Genomic DNA, 20,814 nt, shown 5'->3' with positions numbered 1-20,814 from the left:
GCTGTGCATTATCTCAAGATAATTAATTCATTTTGGAAAGAAACGAGTGATGTTGTACTGCTAACTAAGATTTCAGTTAGAAACTTGTTTTTACAATATTATAATGCTCAACCCACTTTAAATGTTCAAGCACCCAATAACTAGATCTTTATGATGTTGCATATTAGCAACGATGCCTGCGGCTACCTATGCCAGACAAGTTTGCAGGATTAAAGCAAGAGTGCAGTGGGGCGGTGCTAATGCTACTGGTTTACACCAGTTTTAGTATGTTAGCGCTGCCTGATTTCTGTTCCTTTTTCAGGGTTTTAGATCAGTGTGAACAGGATTCTAATTATGTTCTTCCAAGTAAAATTTCACCTGCATCTTCAAAAGCATTTTTGTATTATTTGATATTTGTAATTGTATTCGATTTTTCATGCATGGATATGCTTTGTCTAAGTGTTACTTACTTAAATTCTAAATTTTGTGCAATCAACAGACTAGACAAAATTCTTCTCGGGATGATAGCCATGACAGCAGCATATGTAAAGAGGGATTTCCATCCTTCAGTGAGCTTAGGGACAACAAGATGACTGTTCAACGCGATTAACAAGACTGCTGGTACTGCCCTTGTGGACCTCATTTCATGGTCAGGATCATAATATAGAGTCAAATTCCCTAGTTAAAAAGAACAGAACAAACCAAAAAAACCCGACTCCATTTGTGATTTTATTGGAAGAGGAGAAAGTATTTCAAAAGGTCCTTAGAAATTCATACTTTTCAAAAGTGAAAAGAGATAGAGTAAAATAAGGTACATTGTAAGATCTATTGCTGGGTCAGTATGCAGACAGCAGAATGCATAACTTATATGGCAGCATATAGTATTGTATATGGTCAATACTGGTATCTCAAATGCAGCCTCAGGTTACCAAATCCAGCTGATCAAAACACCCAATTAGTCAAAGATGTATACTTGTCTCTGGAGTGAACTTTACTCTTGTGGAGACCTGATTATGTGCTTTGGAGACCTGTAATAAGGGAGAGCTTAATTATTCAGATTCATCAGCTTGCAAAGGTTTTGGACAATCCCACATAAGCCTGCTCAATCAGCATTCCAGAACATGTGCAACCTGCGTGTTTAACAGTGGTCGTGGTTTGTTTTAAGCAAACACTTTAAGGCTAACCCCAAGATTTTCAGTAATGTTTTTCATTAACTGAAGAGATCCCCTCTTGTACATAGCTGATTTTTAATGCTTATTTGAGAAGTTTCACTTTATATACTGAACAAATTATTATTAATTATGCGTGTAGTGCCATAAGAGCACTGCCTCTTTACTATATAAAGATGCGTTCCCTGCCCCAGAATGCTTGCGATCCAAGATAAGTGAGACAAGACAATGAGAAAGCCATACAAGAAAGGGTGTGGAGCAAAACAAGAGCCAGATAAGATGGAAAAAAAGAACCTGACAGATAGGACTCTTGCAGGAGCAGGCTCTGGGAACGCTTCACCCGTGAGGACCTTCAGCCTGCTGCCGCACCCAGCTGCGCACGGTGCGACTCGATGGAGTCGCCCGCGTCCCCTCTGCTTGCGCAGCGCTGCCGACCTCCATTGTCAGCTTCGCTTATTTTCCCCTAAGCGTCCCTTTGCTTTTTCTTGTGCCATGCCTTACATGAGAAACACTCTCCAGAAGGAAGGGAGCCCTGTAAAATAAATTTGCCTTCCCTTCCCTCCCTGTAATGACTTCCATTGTAGAAACACTAGTAATCCCTGACCCAGTGCTAAACTAAAGCTAATAATATCTTTTTACTGATTAAAAGAAACGAAAAATGCTCTAGAAATAGAAACTGTGTGCCCAGCTAATCTGTAGAAGCAAACATGCTGCCTGTGCACCGTCTCTCTCACTCCACCATCTGTTTGCTTCACATGCCTATATGTTTTGTCTTTAGTGAAGTGTTTCTTCACTTTTCTAGATAAAGTTGTTTTTAAACTTACGCAGCTTTGCAGCTGGACACATAAACTTGTAGGAGTGAAAATTATGAAGAAGAAAAGTGTAAGGTGCTTTTGACAGAGAAGTAAGATACTGTTCTGAGCCCAAGGGAAACACACCCCAAAGCAGGCAGCAGATTTGAAAATAGCACCAAAGAGGTACAAGAAGACTGAAAGTTGGAAAGAAGAAAGAAAGCCATTTTTCTGCTTTTGACAGAAATCTGGGAATAATGAACCCAGCAGCTTCTCTTTTATGAAATCTCCAGCCGTCAGCATGAGCCAGAATTTCCTTTTCTATCCACCAAGTAACTTTCTGTCTGAGGAAAACTGGGCAAAATTCTCATCGGCTTTTATCAGTGAGATTCCCAGTGTCCAACAAAGTGAATTCAGAAGTCCCCTGTGGTCACAGACAGCGTATCAGGGTCAGAGAGCTGAGGAAATGACCTGCTTCTCCTTTTGAAGAGCTCTTCCGACGTATCAACCTGCATAGTCTTTTACAGGAAAGTAGGCTAAAGCTTTTGATGGCAAAAATATGAATAGAAGTGCTAACCTATTATTCTGTCTTTGACAAAATAATGCCACATCTAGGTTTTAGCAAAGCGCGTTGGGCTAAAAGAAGCTGCTACAGACACCAACTCTATCTTTGGCTTGTTTTCCACCTTTGTTACAATTTTCTATATTCTGTTGTTCTTGAGATGGCTGCAGTAGTTCTCCAACAAAGACTTCTCAGGGAAGATGCTTAGAGAGCTATGGATGCTGCCAAAGCCAGGGAAAATATGGAGAATCTAGATGTTCCAGAAAGGACTTGTGGACTGCTGAAAAGAGTGCATCTTAGGTGTTCCACAGGAACAGCAAGAGAGGTACTGAAGCAACCACATATACATGCGAAGTAAATAGTTTTCTCTGCCACTGCATTAGCAAGGAAACCACTTCAAACAACTCTCTCTACCTAAGGAAAAATGTAGTAATAATAAGCAATAGCATAAGTCTCCACTCCTTGCCCCAGAGGTTGTCTACTAATCCTTAGGAGCCTTTGCACTCTGCAGGCTTCCTTTTTCTATCCTCATTTGTCACTGGAAAAATATTTGTATGGGTCAGAGGCATAGTGCAAGTAAAAAAAAACTATTAGAGAAAAAATGAACAGTTCTCCAATGAATGCCTTTATATGTGAGAAGAAAACAACAATCAATTTATCTTCTCCAAGGAAAACAGAAGCTTGTTAAAGAAGCTAGAAATCGCTACTGCTTGCGAGTCGCTGGCAGCCCATTGTGCTGATGCTTCTGCAAGGAAACTGAATGCACTTGCGAGCGTTTTCTTTTCTTTCATTTCAAAAGCGTTCTCTGGTTTGAGATCTCCCCATAGCTAATTAAAACAGAACACAGAGCGACATTAGTTATGCACCAGAGTGGGAGTCAGAAGATGTGAGTTCAGTTCCCAGCCCTGCCACCGACTTCCTGGGTGACCTTGGGTAAGCCTCTTGATGTAGATTTTCAAAAGACCTCTGGGCCAAATTTTCATATTGAAGTTTGGTTTTCAAAGGAGCTCAATATCTAGTGATTTCCATGATGTTGATTGTGGCCAGAAGTTCAAGCGAGCTCAGCAACAAATGTGCTGAGCTCATTTGAAAATGGGGCTCTTAATCTTTTTCTGCCTCGGTTTCCCATCTCTGACAGTGCTGGTAAGATATTTTCCTCATCTGTCCTGATTGTTTAGACTGTAGCTCTGCAAGGCCAGAAATTGTCTTTTCATGAATGCGTATAGTGTCTTGTACAATCTTGTTTGATGTCTGTTATGGTTTTTAGGCATTACTGTAATGTTTGTTACACCAGTGATCTGTTTTAGAAAAAAAGAAGCTGTAATCAGAAGAAAGCTTAATTATTATGTTGTTTCTCGGACTTGGGTGAAGATCTATACTAATTTCTTTAGTTTGCTTGGGAGAATGTCATCTGGAGAACATCAAAAACTGTATTTACAATTAGCATATATATGTTAGCTGACTTCTCTCATCCAGTAGGGACAGTTAATCTATCAGAGAAGCAGGTTAGATCAGTTTGACGTAATTTGATCTGGCAAGAAACATATTGACTGCCTCTTACTACCTTGTTATCCTTTAGCTGCTTACAGTCAAATTTTTTAATAATTTGCTGAAGAATATTTTCGGGCGCCGAGTGGTGTGGAATTCCATACGCCTTCCTGCCCCCGTGGTAAATAACGCGATGCCGTTTGTAGTTCCTACTGCACCAGCTCTGTTTGCACTTTTCCCACACTGCTTGTATGCTCTTGCAACATCTCGGAGCAACATAACATTCTCTGTTGGCAAAGGTATAGAGTGCTTCTTCGCTTCATAGATGCTGCTTGCTTCCCAGGACCCACTACAACCCATTCCTGAAATTCCAGATCAGCATTGTCAGTGATAATCGAGCTCCTGTGCTGTACAAGCCAGAGGCCAAATGTAGTAACCCAGGAATGTGTGATTGCAAAGACTGTCACTTCCCAAGGAACTCTGCTTACTGCTAAATGACTGTCCTTTCCACATACCTGTGGGTGTCACTAACACGGTGACTCTTCCCTGTTAGGTTTGTCATATATGGGTGGACAGCACCTCAAGCAGCTGAAAGTTTTGAAGCAATCATTTCCTATGTTTACAAAATTGGCATGCGACTCACTGCTGTTTTCCAGATTCCCCTGTCTCCTTGGCTAGAATTATTTATCATTCAAGTATGTTCCCTCTGATACTTTATATTTTTCCTTTATATGAAATGGGATGCTGTACCATGATCAGCTTTGCAATGAAAAAACTAGCAGGACACCTCTAGGAAGGTTGGTTGCAGCCACTTTTCAGTTAAGGCTGAGTGTGTTTTGTCATGGGGAGAGCTTAACTGTGTCATTTGTCTGTGACTAGCATATTTTATTGTTGCATTTTTTTAATGATATAGTCCCTTTATGGTCTTCACTAATAGCGCTTTTCAACTTCTTAATCTAACAAATAATTTCCTAAATTGTGTTACATGTTCTTGTATTGGCATGCACGCCATATCAAGGTAGTATTTGATCCGGAAGAGCTGTAACTGCCAGTGCTGGAATCTGCAAATAAAAGCTTGGAATCAGGGAAATATTATAGAATGGTTTGAGTTCAAGGGACCTTTAGAGATCATCTAGTCCTACCCCCCTGCCGCGGGCAGGGACATCTTCCACTAGATCAGGTTGCTCAAAGCCCTGTCCAACACTTCCAGGATGGGGCATCCACAGCTTCTCTGTTCCAGTGTCTCACCACCCTCATAGTAAAGAATGCCTCACATCCAATCTAAATCTATCCTGTTCCAGTTTAAAACCATTTCCCCTTGTCCTGTCACTGCAGACCCTGGTAAAAAGTCTCTCTCCATCTTTCTTATGATCCCCCTTTATATATTGATTCTGTCCTTAAAGGTTTTCCATTCGTTCCAGTCACTGAACCCAGTTCCCACGTCTTTTTACTAGCTGTAGCCAAATGTGTAGAAAAGGAGGACTCTTAATTACCTGTACAAACCAGAAAGTCTCAGTAACTCTGACCTAACCTAAACTCTGGGTTGCGGGGCTGTGCTTGATTTCTGATGTGAAAGAAGCATTGACAAAAACAGGCTGTGCCTTATCTCCATTGTTTTGAACTGGTGATTCCTTAGTGTAGCTCTGTTGTATTTTGTTTTGTTTTCCTTCCTTAATTAGTGCAGTTTGATTGTTTCACTTATATTAAGCTGTTTATTTTGAGATGTAAAATCGTGATCTTTCTCAGCATACATGTGGGGATTGTATGTATTTCTGCAAGAGCTGATGTGCCACCCAAAGAGTGCAAGGGAAGTTAATAGTTCTTAAGAGGACAACTATAATGTTACTCCATCCTGGTAATAACTATAAGATTGAAATAGCGAGCGTAACATTAACTGCTTTGCTAGAAAGATGAAGACTGTGCAGAATGCCATGTGATTTAGCTATATGTGCTCCTTATCCTTATTATGAAGCACAAGTGACACTGCAACTGCTGTCCCATCAATTCAACATCAGCTTCCCTTGCTCTGCTTGTCCTGCTCAGCCATTCTTGTTTCTGCTGCTGTGTGCATCTGTGCTGAGGGCGTTCAAGTCCTTTCTCGGTCCTGCTCCACTACCCTATTAAATCTGATCTGGAGGGGAAAGCAGACATAGAGAGACCTTGAGGGTATAAAAGACTTTGCCTCGTGCTTGACCTTAGTTAAGCCCCTCAGTCTCCCCAGTACATTTCCCATAAAGCACAGTCATTTCCAGATTGTCTGTTATCTGCACCAGGCAAAAATGTCAAGGTGAAGTCTGAAATGCATGTGTTGCTGCATAAATGACACCTATAGAATGGTAATGATTTTCTGATGCATGTAGCATTAATGAAGATGCACTCTGCCAGTTACACTCCTGGCAAATGAGAATCTGCAGAAAGAGATTTAAAATAAATATCGATCAGATTTAAAATTAACTACTAATTACCATCAGAAGCTACTAGGCTGCTGCAGTTATAATCCATGACTATTTATAGCTCAGGGCTTCAGCGTTAGATTTTTTCTACTGACTGCCATTCAAGAAGCCTAACCTTACATCACAGGACAGGTTGAGAGAAATAGCTGTTCAGCTGTTCCTAACTGATGAGTGCGTTATGTTCAGCCACACAAGCCCTCTGTGACATTGTTTTGGAGGACGCTGTGCAAATTGGGATTAGCAACATTTTTTATTTCTTTTAGGGAACAGCTTACCGAGGATTATTATAATGAAGATCTGCTCAGTGTGCACAGCATAGTTTATGCAGAATGTCTTAGTACGCACACATGCAATATGTCACTCTGCCTTAAGCTAAATGAAAACCTTGCAGTTTTACGATTGAGCAATGGCAGAGCTGTAAGTTTCTCCTTAAAAAAAAAACAAACTGAGTTTTACTTCTTGACTTGTTTCCATATGATATCAAATGTGGATTTTTTTCCTTTTCTCATGTAGTTTAGCAAAGAAGCATTATTTTATATATACGACTTACCAGAAAATGATCATGTGTTCTTCAGTGCAAGTGTTAGTTTTCTCAGAATAAACAACCAGATATTGTGCAATTACTAAAAGATACTGGTTTCTGTATTGTATTTTTTGCTTTTAGCATGGAACTGATGCATTCACTAAGAATGTATTTGGAAACTGTTCATAGCCTTAGTTACTCAGGGGGAAGGCAGTGTGGTCTAATGGGAAAGACAACGGTTTAGCACACAGAATGTGCTAGTGGCTCTGGACGTATTCCTGCCCTGTGCCTCAGTTTTCCACCAGTGGAATGGTCATGGTAGTAAAACTGACCTTCTTTATAGGGCTTTGTGTTCAAGAGAAGAAAGAATTAGGTGTTATTACTTCCACAAACGATTCGTTGCTTTAGGAAAATTCCTCTTCTGAGGAGGTGGTTGGGGCCGCAGGCTGATGACCAAAGGCAGGAGCAGAGTGGGAGATGCAGCCCCGAGCGGGTACCCAGGCAGTGCCCCGAGCAGTGACTGCAGCAGGGACAAGCTCCGAGATGGTGCTGGAGTAATGACCATGACATGCAGACAGCTGAGGCTTCTTGCCCATCCCAGAGGCCGTTTCAGCAGAGGCATTTCAGGCAGTGCAAAGCTGCAGAATTCAGAATAACTGGAGTGGTGAAGTTTATATGTAAAATACAGAAGAAATTAATTTCTACAGAAAAAGTTTGCGAAATGAACACAACTCCTCTCTTTATACATCTTAATAATATAATTCCGATAAGTTAGGTGGATATGTATATATAGTGCTTCACTGCACATTGAATTGTAATCACTTGATGTTATACATTTTTAAATGAAGTAAATAATTAATTTTTGAAGTTGTTAAAAGAGTTTTACAAAGTGCTCTGAAGGATTGAAATGCATCACTAAGAACAGAATTGCAAATGTTGCTCTCTTCATTAATACTAATTTTGAAATAAAATATCTCGCCTAAAAGTTTCTTTCAAGTGTTTCAACATTGGGCTTCAGGGGGTGGAGAAAAGAATATTGTGTCCCCACCATTTCAGTTTCACTTTTTCTTATTTGTACTCATGTCTTTATGCAAGAGCGATACAGTACATCTGTCTGTTCCTGGTAAAAGAGGCAGATCTGTCTCTCCAGCTTCCTTTGGGTGAAGGGGGCTGCGGAGCTGCTTTCCTGTACTACAAACCTGCCGATTCCCGAAGGTGAGAGTTTGCCCTTTCCTGTGCTCTCTGCAGTTTCCGACAGCTGCTGAGTCGGTGCGATCCTCGCCAATCACAAAATCAAGAGGTTAATGTTCAGGGATTATAGCTTTATGCCCTCTCACCCTATACCTCATAAATATTCCTACCGATGTCCCAACACATGGCAAACTATGTGCGTCTGGCACTGGGGCTGGGGGCATTATTTTGGTGACTTTTTAAAGATGTTTTTCAACATCTGCTTAGGAAAGAAGTACAGTGACGTCTTTGTCAAAAAGTTTTTTGAGGAGGATGTGAAGAGACAGATTGAAATGATTATCAGAATGGTAATCTTCTAGGGGTGTGATCATTTGGGCTAGCAAGGGGCTTTTCTGCTCACTAACTCCATAGCAGCCTGTTGAATGGACTGCTAGGAAGCTACGCTGCCTGGTCCACTTGCCTGATCACTGCTCTTTTTGTTTTCTGCCCCTCTCTTACCCTGGAACAGTTCTGTCTGGGAGTGTTTTCTGGCAGAAGCTTGTTGCACCTGAAAATCTGTCACCAGTTCAACTTTTCAGAAGTGAATGACTACAGGAATGCACAAATGACATACTGAAATGGGCAAAGCGGCCTCCAACCATGTAGGTGACAAGATACATGACACCATTACTTTTTGTTTGGAGATGTCATAGGCATGGTTTCTGCTTGTGAGCTAATATGTAGAGAATATTTGGAATTCTGAGGGAATTTGAATTAAATTTACAGAAGAGACCATTCAAAGACTGCTAAAGACTCATGCATAAATGGACGTGGCTCCAAACTGCTGTCAATACCGACGGCTTTCCTCTCGCTATTCCTGTCCAGCATTAACACTGCCTTTCTTGAGTCCACTGTGGAAGCAGATTAGGCTAAACAGCCAAAAGGCACTCCTAGTGCAGAATAAGAGCGTCCACACAGTGAGTTAATGCCAAGTAGCTAATGCGTTCTACATTCACACCCTCGCTTATTTTGCAACAGCTTCCCTGTGTAGGCAAGCCCTACATGTTCATGTCATTTGATGGTTAGCATTGCATCAGTGACATTCCAGATTCCCAGATTCTGACCACAATGTTAGTAATGGAAAGTGGTTCATCTTCTAATGAAATGGTAGGCTTTTTTTTTTTTTCTGGTTGCATCTTTTGCAACTTTTTCTTTCATGTGTCTGAAGTGAATTTCTTCATTTTTTAAATGTGTGTGATATTCTTCTAATCTTTGATACATGAAATAATGCTCTCTAAGCATGGAAATTGCCTTTATATAGTATACTGTATGAAGCAGAGATTGTTCAGCCTTTTTTCTTCTGAAGAGCAGGAGAAAATCCAAGTAATAAAAATGTTCTTTACATATATTTGCACTTTAGTAGCTTGTGTCTGATATATTTTGTCCTAAGATACTCCAGTTTTTGTCTTGCTTTGCTTGTACTGTGGCATCCCTAACACTTTTGCTCTGTTGTCACATGCCTGGCACGCTTTCATGTAGACCTAGGGTTCCTGGTCATTTAAGCAATCTGTTTATCAGTTAGGTTTATTTTCAGCAAGCCTTTGGTGTTTAACTTGCTTCTTAAGTTTGCACACCATTGTGGGAGATGATAGTTAAGATGGAAGAACACGGCCTGGCAGATGATAGTTAAGATGGAAGAATATGGCCTTCTTAGATTTTCCAGAAATAGTGGCTCCTCTGAGCTTACTGATGAGCCTTCGTAACATCTTTTTAGGTAAGCTTCATCTCCCCCAGGAGCTTCTTCTGATCTAGTCCAGACTGCAGTGATGAGGAAACTGCTGTTTGAAATGTCATCCATGGACTTTGAAGTGTGGATTTCTCATGTTTGTTTGCAAGAACAGAGGGAGCAAAAAGGCTCCCTCTGTGTGTTTGCCAACCAAACTGTTCGAGTTGTGTGGTTTATAATCAAAGATATCCTTTCTGTTCACATTTCTAGGGACACAGCTCCCACTGCACAACAGTATGAATCTCCCAAAATCTAAAGGCAAAGATGTCTTACTTCTCACTTCAAATAGTGCATGAGTTGAAGGTTTCACAGGGCACCTCTGGCGTTTGTTTTATTTGTTTGGTTTTTTTTTTTTTCTAGGTGGGATTTGCAGTCACATTTTATTTATTAATACATTAAACAGCAAATTGTATCTCGCTTCAAGTGTCTTTCCGTCTCCTTCACGTACTTAAATTTCTGTAACGACTGTCCCATAACATTTCCATCAAATCATAGTCTCTCTTCATTTTAAGGTCATTCTGGAAAACTGGCATCAACCAGCTCTACCCTGTAGTGAAAGGGTAAAACGGGAACAGTATTTCCATTTGGAACAGTGTATTTTAAAAGGCCTGTAGCTTAGTGGGACAAAATACTGTAAAATAAGCAAGCGCTGTGAATTTGATGGCATTAAAGGAGTTTTTAGAGGATTCTTGTTTAGTGCAGGATACTGTCCTTTCCTTCCCCACTCTTAGTATGTAAAGGAACTACCAATTTGCTAATTTCTTCATCTAATTTGCCTTTCACACTCCAGGAAAATCAGAATGGCTTATATTTACAGAATTGTCATTTTATTTTGGATTGATCAAATGCATGTCTATGTACGTCTCACACATGTATGTGTAAAACAGCACATACAAGGGACTTGTCAGTAAATTACCCGCAAATTGCTTGGCCTGGGCAGGAGCAAGTAAGTTTGCAATTGCAATCTGGAGCAACATGTTGGAGGCCACCTTCCTCAGATCAACTTGTGCATTGCAACACCAGCAAGTAATCAAATTGTAATGTACTTTAATGCAAAGCCTAGTTTGGCTTGGTTGGCAAATTAAACTATCGCATGCCTCTGGCAAAAGCAGAAAGCCTTTGAACTTCTTGACTGCAGCTGTAGCTTGCACACCTTATTTTCCCTCTTAAAAATCAAATTAAACTGTAACCTACAGCCTCTGCGGTAAGTTTCAAGGAAAATTAAACCGTTGCTAACATTTCTAGCAAAGATAACTGTCTCTAATCAAGCTGAAAAGTCCAGACCCAAATTCCCCTCTCCAAGTTTAGACAAATTCATTGGAGGAAAACTCCAGGGCTTATTAAGTACAAAGATATTACCTTTGACTCAGGAAGTCCTTGGCCACAAATTGCTAGAGACTGGGAAAGTTTGCCAGGAAGGTATTACTCTGTGCTTCCCCTCGTCTTTCACTCCTCCTACTGCATTTACTGCGGATCCGTCCCGGGGGCAGGACACTGGGCAGTTGCTCTGGTCTGCATCTCCGGATCTGAAGTCTAACCCAAATTCAGAGCACTAATGCTAGACTCCTGACTCTTCGCATACAACTCTTGGAAGTGAGGATGTCCTTCACCTCCCCCACCTTTCATTGTTTTCTGAGTCCTGCTGGCAGGAACACTTGGCATTTGACTTGCCCTCATAACATTCATGTTTTTGTTGGAGCTCTCAGAGATAGGATTTTTCCCAGCCTGGATGAGTTGCTGTTATTTCTATAGAGTCAGCAGTACAATAGACCCTCTTGGGAGCCAAGACCTTGTCTGTCTAGTGGCTCAGGCTTACAAAGACTCAATCCTGCATGCTTAACGTTACCCTTTGATTTCCAGGATTAGCGTCTGACTGATGGCAGGTGAGAAGGCAGAACAGCGCAGCACAAAAGGAAAGAAATCAATTAAGTTTACATTGCAACATGTACTCACTCAGGGCCAGGTTAGAGAAAGGTAGAGGACGTTGTTGGCACTGGAAGCAGTGAGCAGACAGCAGTCTGTCTGTCACAGAAGTGACAGTGACAACGGAGAGGATCTTTCCTCTAATGCCTTTTTAATACGTAGACTCCCGATGCTTAATATAATTCACAATATAGCAGTTAATGTCACCACACTATGGTTTTCTTACTTTTCAAAGTTGGCTTAAAAGTTCTCAGTCTCTCTCAGCAGTGAAAACTGAGCTAAGGCATGTTAGTCACATTTTTATCAAGAGATTAAAGTGATAGAGATATAAAGTACTACCAGCTTTTAATTAAAATTGAATAAGTGAAAAACAGTTGGCAGTTGCAAAATTCATTATCATGTGTTACCAAAAATAGATACCTTTATGAGAATGCAGTTTTGTTACAACAGTGGGCACTAATTAGATGTAAACATCATGGCTGAGATAGCCAGATAGAAAATGTGCTGCTAATACTCCTAACAGGTTTCAATTAGCTGGAATGGAAAGCTAGAAACTCTTAAGGCTCTTAAAATGTAATCTCTCAGACTACCAAAATAGATGTATGTACTTCTGTTACTTAAGGCAATATCTGAATTTCAGGAACAATAACTTAGCATTTCTGCATCTGGTTTTAATTTGCAAGGAAAACTCAATTTTACAGAAATGTAACCTGACTTAGCTGAAATATGTATGAGTTGGTGTTTTTATTTCTTCTTTTTATAGAACAGTCAGACTTGCAAGTTAGATCCTCCAATCTTTTATACATTTCATTTGGTAAAAAATCCCTTTGACCTTAATAAAAACATCTTCCAGTATGATTTTACAGGTATAGATCTACAGTTTAGAGCATCTTACTGACCAGGATGTATGTGTGTCTTGCGTAATCTCTGCAAAATTTACTGTAATTGAAAAAAGTTATTTTCCTCTCTCCTCCTGTAATCTAGAACATCAAGCAATAACAACAAATCTGTGGGTGGTTTATCTGATTTATGCTAATTTGCTATTGACATGTTTGAGGTATCACTTGCATCATCCCAGTCTTGCATATTTATTATTAAAAATATTAGCTGTTTATGAAAGGGAAATATTTTAAATAATTATTCATTTGTGCTGTGATAACCTCTTGAAACCAGGGCCCCACCCTGGTAGACTGTATACAAAATCATTGCAAATGAAGTGCAACCTGAAGTGTTTAAGATAAGCTTGCAGCAAGAGGATGATTTGAATCCAGGAAGATTACTATATCCCACCTACAAGGAGTGGGTCTCAAATCATGGAATTTCAATGGTTAAACATGAGGCATCTAAATCACCTCCAAAGCCAGTATGAGAAGGAGGTAAACCCAGCCTGTGATTCAGCTCACATAATTTAGAGACCCGAGGCCTTCAGGGGAGACTCAAGCATCAGTACCCAAGCTTGAGCTCATACTTTCACACTTGGATGCTTCAACATACTCTCCTAAATTCTTGTGTCGATACCTAAGTAAGCACACACAGAAGTGATGAGTGAAGTGGTGACGCCTTAGCAAAGTCAGAAGGTGCTGCACGGGGTGAACACTCTTCCAGAAGAGGCCACTTACCTGCCTAACTTGGAGTGCTGAGCTTTAAAAGTAAAATCACAGGCACAGCCCCACATTTTAAAACTTTACCCACCTTCCTTGGCATTTACATATTGATAAAAAAAAAAAAGAAAATCATCCTTTGTAAACAATCACCTCTCCTAGATCTTGCTCGTACTGCTGCGTTCTGACTTCACTGACCGATGTGATGCACTGGTACGCTGGAGCTACATGCCAAGCGCATGAGTTGAAACAAAGTACAACACAGAAAAATGTGAGTTTCCAGATGTTTTCAGCAGGAAAGATTAGAGCTGCAGTATGTCAAAATTTGCAGATACATGAATTTAAGGAAATTCTGAATCTCTTGTTCTTTGTTGGCATTACTCATAGGAAAAAAATCAGTATGGTATTTAAATAAAGCAGCCCATGCCAAAGCTGGCACCTACCAATATTTGCAATATTGTTTATCCTTGCTGTCTCAGTGGGATTTCACCCATTGCTTTGTATTTCAAAAGCTTCATTAAAAAAACCCACTTTTTTCCCCCAAACGTTGTATTTTCTTCAAAATACTATGTGTTTATGGTAGAATAAACCTTATATAAAAGCAATCTAAGAAGGCTTTCTTTTCTGAAAACTGGTAACTGATGCAGGTCTTTTTTTGATGTCTATATCATTGCAGTTTTGGTATTTACAGTTAAATTGTGCCCACTTTTTCCTTCTGATTTGCAAGTGTGTTTACTTTTGTTAGGGGGTCAGTATCTGATAAAGGTATGTTAATATTCTTGGAGATGAAAGCCTTAAAATTATTATTGACATTGGACATTTGAGCTCCTTTTCCCCCTGCATCCACACCCTATTGATTGAATGAGGCCTCAGAAACAGAAATACCCTTGATGCTTGCCTGAGTATTGCCCAAGTATTTGCAGGAGTACCTGGGTCAGAAACATTCCTGAATGCTTGGAAAACTCTTGGTATATTGGAATGGAGAGAAGGGCAAGCTCTGTTAAGGAGGAAGGAAAAACATGCAAATAAAACCGGCATACCGAGAGGTGCCGTGGTGGAGCGATGGCTGCAATACCGATGCCAAGAGTACCTCAACCAGAGGTGTGCTGGCTCACATGGCAGTGTGCTCAGTCTAGACTGGGTGTGAGAGATTGTGATTGCTCCAAGAGTGATGTCTGCTGTTATCATCCGGAAGGTGATGGCATTATACAGGCATGCAGGACTGACCATACGTTAGGAAACACTGGTCCTTAACAGATGTGGAAGACTGAATAGCAGGGATGCAAAGATGCAAAGATTGGCTGATAGTGTGCAATAGCAGCAAAGGCAACCAAGGCTGAGACTTTGTAGAAAGCAAATCATGAAGTGACTCTAAACCCTCCGTGTTCACTTGTGTTTCTCACTGCCCCCTTGGCAGTCAAAGCCAACGCAGGCCACTGAAGGATTTCATCCTCTCTGAACCTTGTGTTGCTACATTGCAAACTAGCTTGTGCAGCTAGAGAGAAAAATGTTCTGTTCGGCTTGGACTCCTTGACGACTACACCCCAGGGCACTGCTGCAAAAACATTGCAGAACCACCCCAAAGGAATGGAAAGTTAAGGCAGGTGTTAAGCTTGCTATTATTACCAGATAAGATTTAAAGATAAACAAATACATTCAACTAAAAGCCTAGATTCACAATAACAGAACAAAGTTAGGAAAAGATAAAACAACACGTATACATTTATTAAGGTTATACTTAGCAATACATATCCTCCTTAGCTGCTCCTGTGTCTCAGCTTTTGACTCTGGCTAATTAGTCTCTGCATGGAATCCTGGGCTGGCGTGCCCCTGGGTACGCAGAGTTGCTTACACCTTGCCTTCTTCTTCTGGTGAAGGCGGGGACCTGCATCTTCTCTAGCTTAATCTTGTTTGTCCGCCCCTCATTCCCTGGCATTGGGCCACCAGGTGATCCCTGGGAGATCAGTATTTCATTCTGCCCCTCCTCCTTAAGGTTACTTCAGTAACATTTCTATTGTCCATCTCAAATAACACTTTCTTGGCTTTTGTTTTTCACTAATTATAGTCTTGTTAAAATACAGCAGCATCACTTTACAAATCATGCATTACGATAAATAGTACAAATTCCTTGTAAAGTATACACTCTGTATGCAGGCTATACAGCAAGCCCATTTATGACATTCAAACACAAACTGATCTTGAGGGTAGGACTGCCAAATCTGCAAAAGCTCCACCTCGTCCTTTGTGAGATTTTGAGGACTCATCTGCATATTCCTGGGTTTTGGTGAACTTGAACAGAGAATACCAAAGGCTTTGCATATATTCAGGCCAGCTTGCTTTCTCTCCCAGCCCTCCTTTCTAGCACTGGCTATAAATAGGCACACACACACGCACACAAAACAGTGGTTACCATTTAAAAATCCACAATTTCTAACAGAGACTATAGTACAGTATTTTTTGCAGTATCTTGTTCAGGGAGTGGTACAAAAATATGTTGTGGCATCTTAGATAGCATTGTGAGATAATGCTTGGCAAATGCTGGATTTTATTTGCTTATTTTAAGTATTGGCTATCTATATTAAATATGAAATGAAAATTGTCTTGTTTCCCATTATAGTTTGTCGTCAATCAGATAATGATAATGAGGCCATTGAACAAATCGATGAAGACATAGCCGTGACTCAGAGTCAGATGAACTTTATTTGCCCCATTACACAGGTATGCTATCACTGCTACGATAATCGATTGGGAAATAGTTATTTCGTATTCTTCATTGGATTGTTCATTACAAATCTGCAATACTTGTTAAAAATCAGGCAGTATAAATCACAAGCATTATCAGAGATGAACAACATTGCTTGAGAAAAAAACCCACGTAAGTAGGAATGCAGTTTACCATGCAGGACCTGACCCTGTAATTTGAGTGGAATGCCATGTATGAATGGCAAACATGCTTCCTGCTGTTTTACATAAAATCTCATAAGAAGCATTTTCATGGGCATTATCAGTGCCTTTAAATCAAACCTTATTGATTACAGATGGAAATGAAGAGGCCAGTTCGAAACAAAATCTGTGGACATACTTATGAAGAAGACGCCATTCTAAAAATTATCCAGACTCGAAAGCAGCAAAAGAAAAAAGTCCGGTAAGCTAATAAGAATGTGTGGAAAAGCTATTTGCTTTGCTGTGTAAGTGGAATTTTATTCCACTTGTTCAAGGAAATGTATTTGGATTGGCAAGGCTGCAGGAAGTAATACCTCAGTGTCTGCCCAAGTCACAGTCTCCTCATTAGTACTGTACACGTGAAGGAGCTTTTCTTTTTAATGAAAACAATGTGTAAGGAAATACTCAGGAAGCGTGTGGGGAAGTTACAGCTACTCGTGGTACCTGCGCAACAGAAGCAAAGAGATTTCGTATAGCCATGAACAACAAAGAGAAACTTCAGCTTCCTAAAATGTAGTTACTCATTTTGTTCCCACTGCTTATTTAGCAAGCCCTGAATGTAATGGAAGAAAAAAAAAAGTCTCCTCTGTGCATCCTCTTCTGCAGTTATATTCCAGTACAACTGAGAAATATTAAAACACTTAAATGAGTGTTGAAGTGAGAAATATTAAAACACAAGTCTTTAGGTAGTACAGAGTTCAAGAATGATCAGACAGAGAGAGCTTTAAGAATGATCAGACAGGATTGTGCAGTTCCTACTACAATGCAATTAAATAATTCTTACTTTGTATCGTGAAAGCAGCCTGCCACTTTCTACACAGGACATTTTTTTTTTAGTGAAAATATATAACAGTTGAATTTTTAAACCTGAACTTCTTGCCAGTAAGTTTCAAATTTAGGATGGTTTTGATTAAAAAAAAAAAAAAAAGGAGAAGAAAAGGGGCTCAAACTCTTTTTAGAGTAAGTTTAGAGGACATACCACTTCATCATTAATTTCATGTTTGTTTTTACACCATATGTGCTAGAGCCTCATGCTTTGGGGTTGATGACCTCATGGAAACTTACCAGTTGTGGACTTTTTAATAAATGTGCAGTTTGCACATGCTCAGGAAGGTCCGTCAGAGACTAGCAACCTGATTTCCCCAAAGATAATGCCCCAGGCAGATTACTTCCTCCATCCGTTGCTCTTGCGTTTCTGTTAGGCTCTGCATACTCCGCCACGGGGATACAAAGGTGGAGAGGGACTTTTTATTCCACGCTCCTTCCTGGCTACAGAAAAGCACTGCTATGAAATCAAGCATCAGTTGGGATGCCCAGCCACTACCTCAGTGTCAAGACGGCTTGAAGAACAAGACCAAAGTACCTTGCCTGTGTTATAAGGTCTAGGGAGAAAAAGTGGAGTGGGTGCAATGTACTGGGAATAACAACAAAACCAGCAACATGGATGGACAGAAACTTGGCTGGAAAAATGAACAGGAGTTGGGAAACAGCTCACAAGTTGGAGAGAAGAAAGTGAGAGTTCTGGAAGATAGGGACAGGATAGGAAGGATGTGCTCAACAGCCCAAAACCATGACAAAAATACCTTCTGCAATACAGAACTGAATTTATCTACATATCTAAATAATTCTCTGTATTGTTAAATCCATCAGGAAAATGTCATGGTAGTAGAGACTGTTGTGGTGAATCAAAAGTTTCAGCGCTGCTGAAAAACTAATAGGGTCACATGACTGAATTTTTATGTTATCTTCTAAGAAATTAAAGACTTAGAGAAAATATAGAGTAAAAAAAAAATCATGTAAGCTGTACAATGTTTAGCTTTAAAAGCTACCTTATACCCAAACTGAAGTTACTTGTGCAGTCTGAATCCTGGCAGTTCTTAATTTTGAGCTTTTAGCTTTCAACCTTACCATTTTTACAGCAGTTATCCCAGTATGCTAGAAAAGCACAAGCACAGCAATAACTCGGCTTCTCTGTAACTAAGTTGAGAAAGACTGCTTGGTTTTCTCTGCCCAATCTCACTGACCTGCTGTAATTTTAACCTTTCTCGTGAAAATGCAGTCAGTTTTGAAAAACCATAGTCAGCTGTGGTGGGAAGACAGGCGTGTTGATGCAACAAGTTCCCCATCTGAGTACCCTGTTCTCGTGGTGTTGCTACTCGACTGCACTCCTGCCAGCAATATTCAAGTGGAAGCAGGTATCATGATAGAGCAGAGTCGTGGTTAGGGGGATCCTCTCTATCCCCAATTCTGAAATCAAAGCTGTTGCTCACTCTGGAGTTCCAGAAGTGGCTGTTTCCTCACACGTACTTTCCAGTCTGAATCCACAGGATCCCTTCGGTGCCCTTGGCAGTGCACTGGCTGAATGTCAGCTCTTCAGCCGACGTACGCACAGCCACCGGTTTTGTGCTGATAGACTTGCTATAGACTCCTTTAGGCAATTCTTACATGTTTTGGTTTGCTCACTATTTCCACTGCCTGGAAGGACATACTAATACTTTATGCTTACAGGAAACGTGGGAAACTTTCTGAGCACTTGTTATTCATTAATCTGGCAAGCTATTGCTCTAATAAGGTGATAAATGGGAAAACTGAGGCACAGAGCAATTAAGTGACTTATCCATGACAAACACAGTAAGCTGTGGACAAATTGGAGTATAAGCTATGAGTACTGAGTGTAAATAAGTTCAGCATCTCAGACAAAAGTTACTCCTAATCAAAGAGAAAATTCAGGAAAAGCGTTATTTCTGAATACCATCAGTGCACGTTTGGGCCACCACCAAAGGAAAATGACCTTTGGTCCTTGAATATCTTTCACCCTGCTGTCTTTATCTGGCTGTTTCAAGTAGTTGTAAGACTTTTTGTATTTGATTATCATTTAGAGGCTGTTAATTTGACCCCATCTCTCCTTTCTGTGCTTTCTCAGTTCATAAAAGGCCAGGTAAATTTTTACACCAACTAGATAGCCCACTGATTCACCAGTCAGCCTTTGCAAGTCTCATTCTCTTTTATCTATTTTCCTAGAAATAATTTTCCCTATTTATCTATCTATCAGTAAAGATTATACTTCTCCACTGCAGATTAATAAGGTAAGAGGTAGTTACCTGCAGTTTGTAGAGGTCTGCAAAGAGAGAAAACAACACAGAACCATGTCCATGCAACACTAGTATCATTACTGATGCAGGCAGCTTGTGTACCTGAAGCAAGGGAGTGATCTACAGGTGAGAGGCTCCATCTCTCACTGTGTTCCTTCCTTTCTTCAGCTGCTGATTCCCACCAGTTTAGATAAATGGATTTATTTTTCTCCACAGAGAGCTAGTGAAGAGGAAAGAGGTAACGAGGAACTGACAGAGAGAGTGAATCCCAGATAAATACAATAAACCAGCAGATGTTATGTAAAGGCCTATATCTGACAAATACAATTCTTCCGATTTAATGGAGTCTCTCTTTTCTTTTTAACAGATGCCCTAAAATTGGCTGTAGCCATGCTGATGTAAAAGGATCAGATCTTGTGCCAGATGAAGCACTTAAAAGAGCGATTGACAGTCAGAATAAACAAAGCTGGTCAACACTGGAGAAGTCAGCTGGATACGCTGCTGCCACAAAGGAAATTTGTTATTAGAGGTCTTGTGAGATAAGCTGCTGATTGTAAGTAGGTTGTGTAACTGATTGTTATTTAAAGTGTTTCATTTATAGGCAAAATTGAAGGTCTCAGCTGTAACTGAAATAATTTTTTAAACTGCCAAGTATGAGGAATTCCAGTTTATCTTGTTTTTTTTAACCTTCCTGAAATTCTGAAAGCTCGCGTTTGATAAATAAAACATGTCTTGCAGCATTTAACCTTCCTTGTCAGTGTGCTAATTTTTTCAGCATATTAGAGGTGCAGATTCTGCCAGCATGTAATAGCGAGTGCTTTGCTCAATAGTGCAGATAGTTCTGTTACTGTCTCCGTAACTGCTGGGAATACTCGGAGCAGGGTACTCTGACCAAGGACTCACCCAAGTCATATACCCTGCTTGGGAGCACGTCTGTGTTTTATTGCAAACCTCAAGAAACTTTAATAGAGCTTAATTTGCAGGAAGGGCTGCACATCTGCACCCTGTGTGTGGACACACAAAATTACCACTCACCTCTGACGATCTTGCCCTTGTTCTTATAATTATTGAACACCCTAACCTATGCTTTTCTTTTGAGATTCAGAAGCTTTTGTTTCAGGCTTTTGCGTTTGGAAGTCCCAGGGGGCTTTACCTTAATACTGTAGGTTAGGAGACTACAGTTATTTATAAATTTATTCCAATAACTAATTTGTAGATAATACAAATCCATTGTATCCATATGCCTTGAACTGAAAAGCAGTTAATCTCATTTTATATAAGCTTGAGATATCTATGCATTTGGGCACAGATCCAACAAAGGAGTTAGTTAAGCT

General features: G+C 40.2%; 1 protein-coding gene across 3 annotated transcripts in view; it reads left to right on the top strand.

Annotated features, from left to right (window-relative positions):
• The window catches only part of NSMCE2 (NSE2 SUMO ligase component of SMC5/6 complex), a 138,389-nt gene that overhangs the window by 113,002 nt on the left and 4,573 nt on the right, over positions 1–20,814 (top strand). For 2 of the 3 annotated variants that reach the window (XM_087746154.1, XM_087746174.1), the window contains 3 exons: positions 16,063–16,163; positions 16,484–16,590; positions 19,848–20,225. In XM_087746154.1, the coding sequence (XP_087602280.1) occupies positions 16,063–16,163; positions 16,484–16,590; positions 19,848–20,007 (368 nt within the window). In that variant the 3' untranslated portion in view covers positions 20,008–20,225. Of the gene's footprint in view, positions 1–16,062; positions 16,164–16,483; positions 16,591–19,847; positions 20,226–20,814 lie in introns of those variants that run through there. The other variant, XM_087746164.1, reaches the window with a different exon arrangement.

This window comes from Nipponia nippon, unplaced genomic scaffold (assembly GCF_047370975.1).
Source record: "Nipponia nippon isolate SJK-2023a ecotype South Korea unplaced genomic scaffold, ASM4737097v1 scaffold_1, whole genome shotgun sequence".
Lineage (NCBI taxonomy): Eukaryota > Metazoa > Chordata > Aves > Pelecaniformes > Threskiornithidae > Nipponia > Nipponia nippon.
This window is presented reverse-complemented; position numbering and strand designations above follow the sequence as displayed.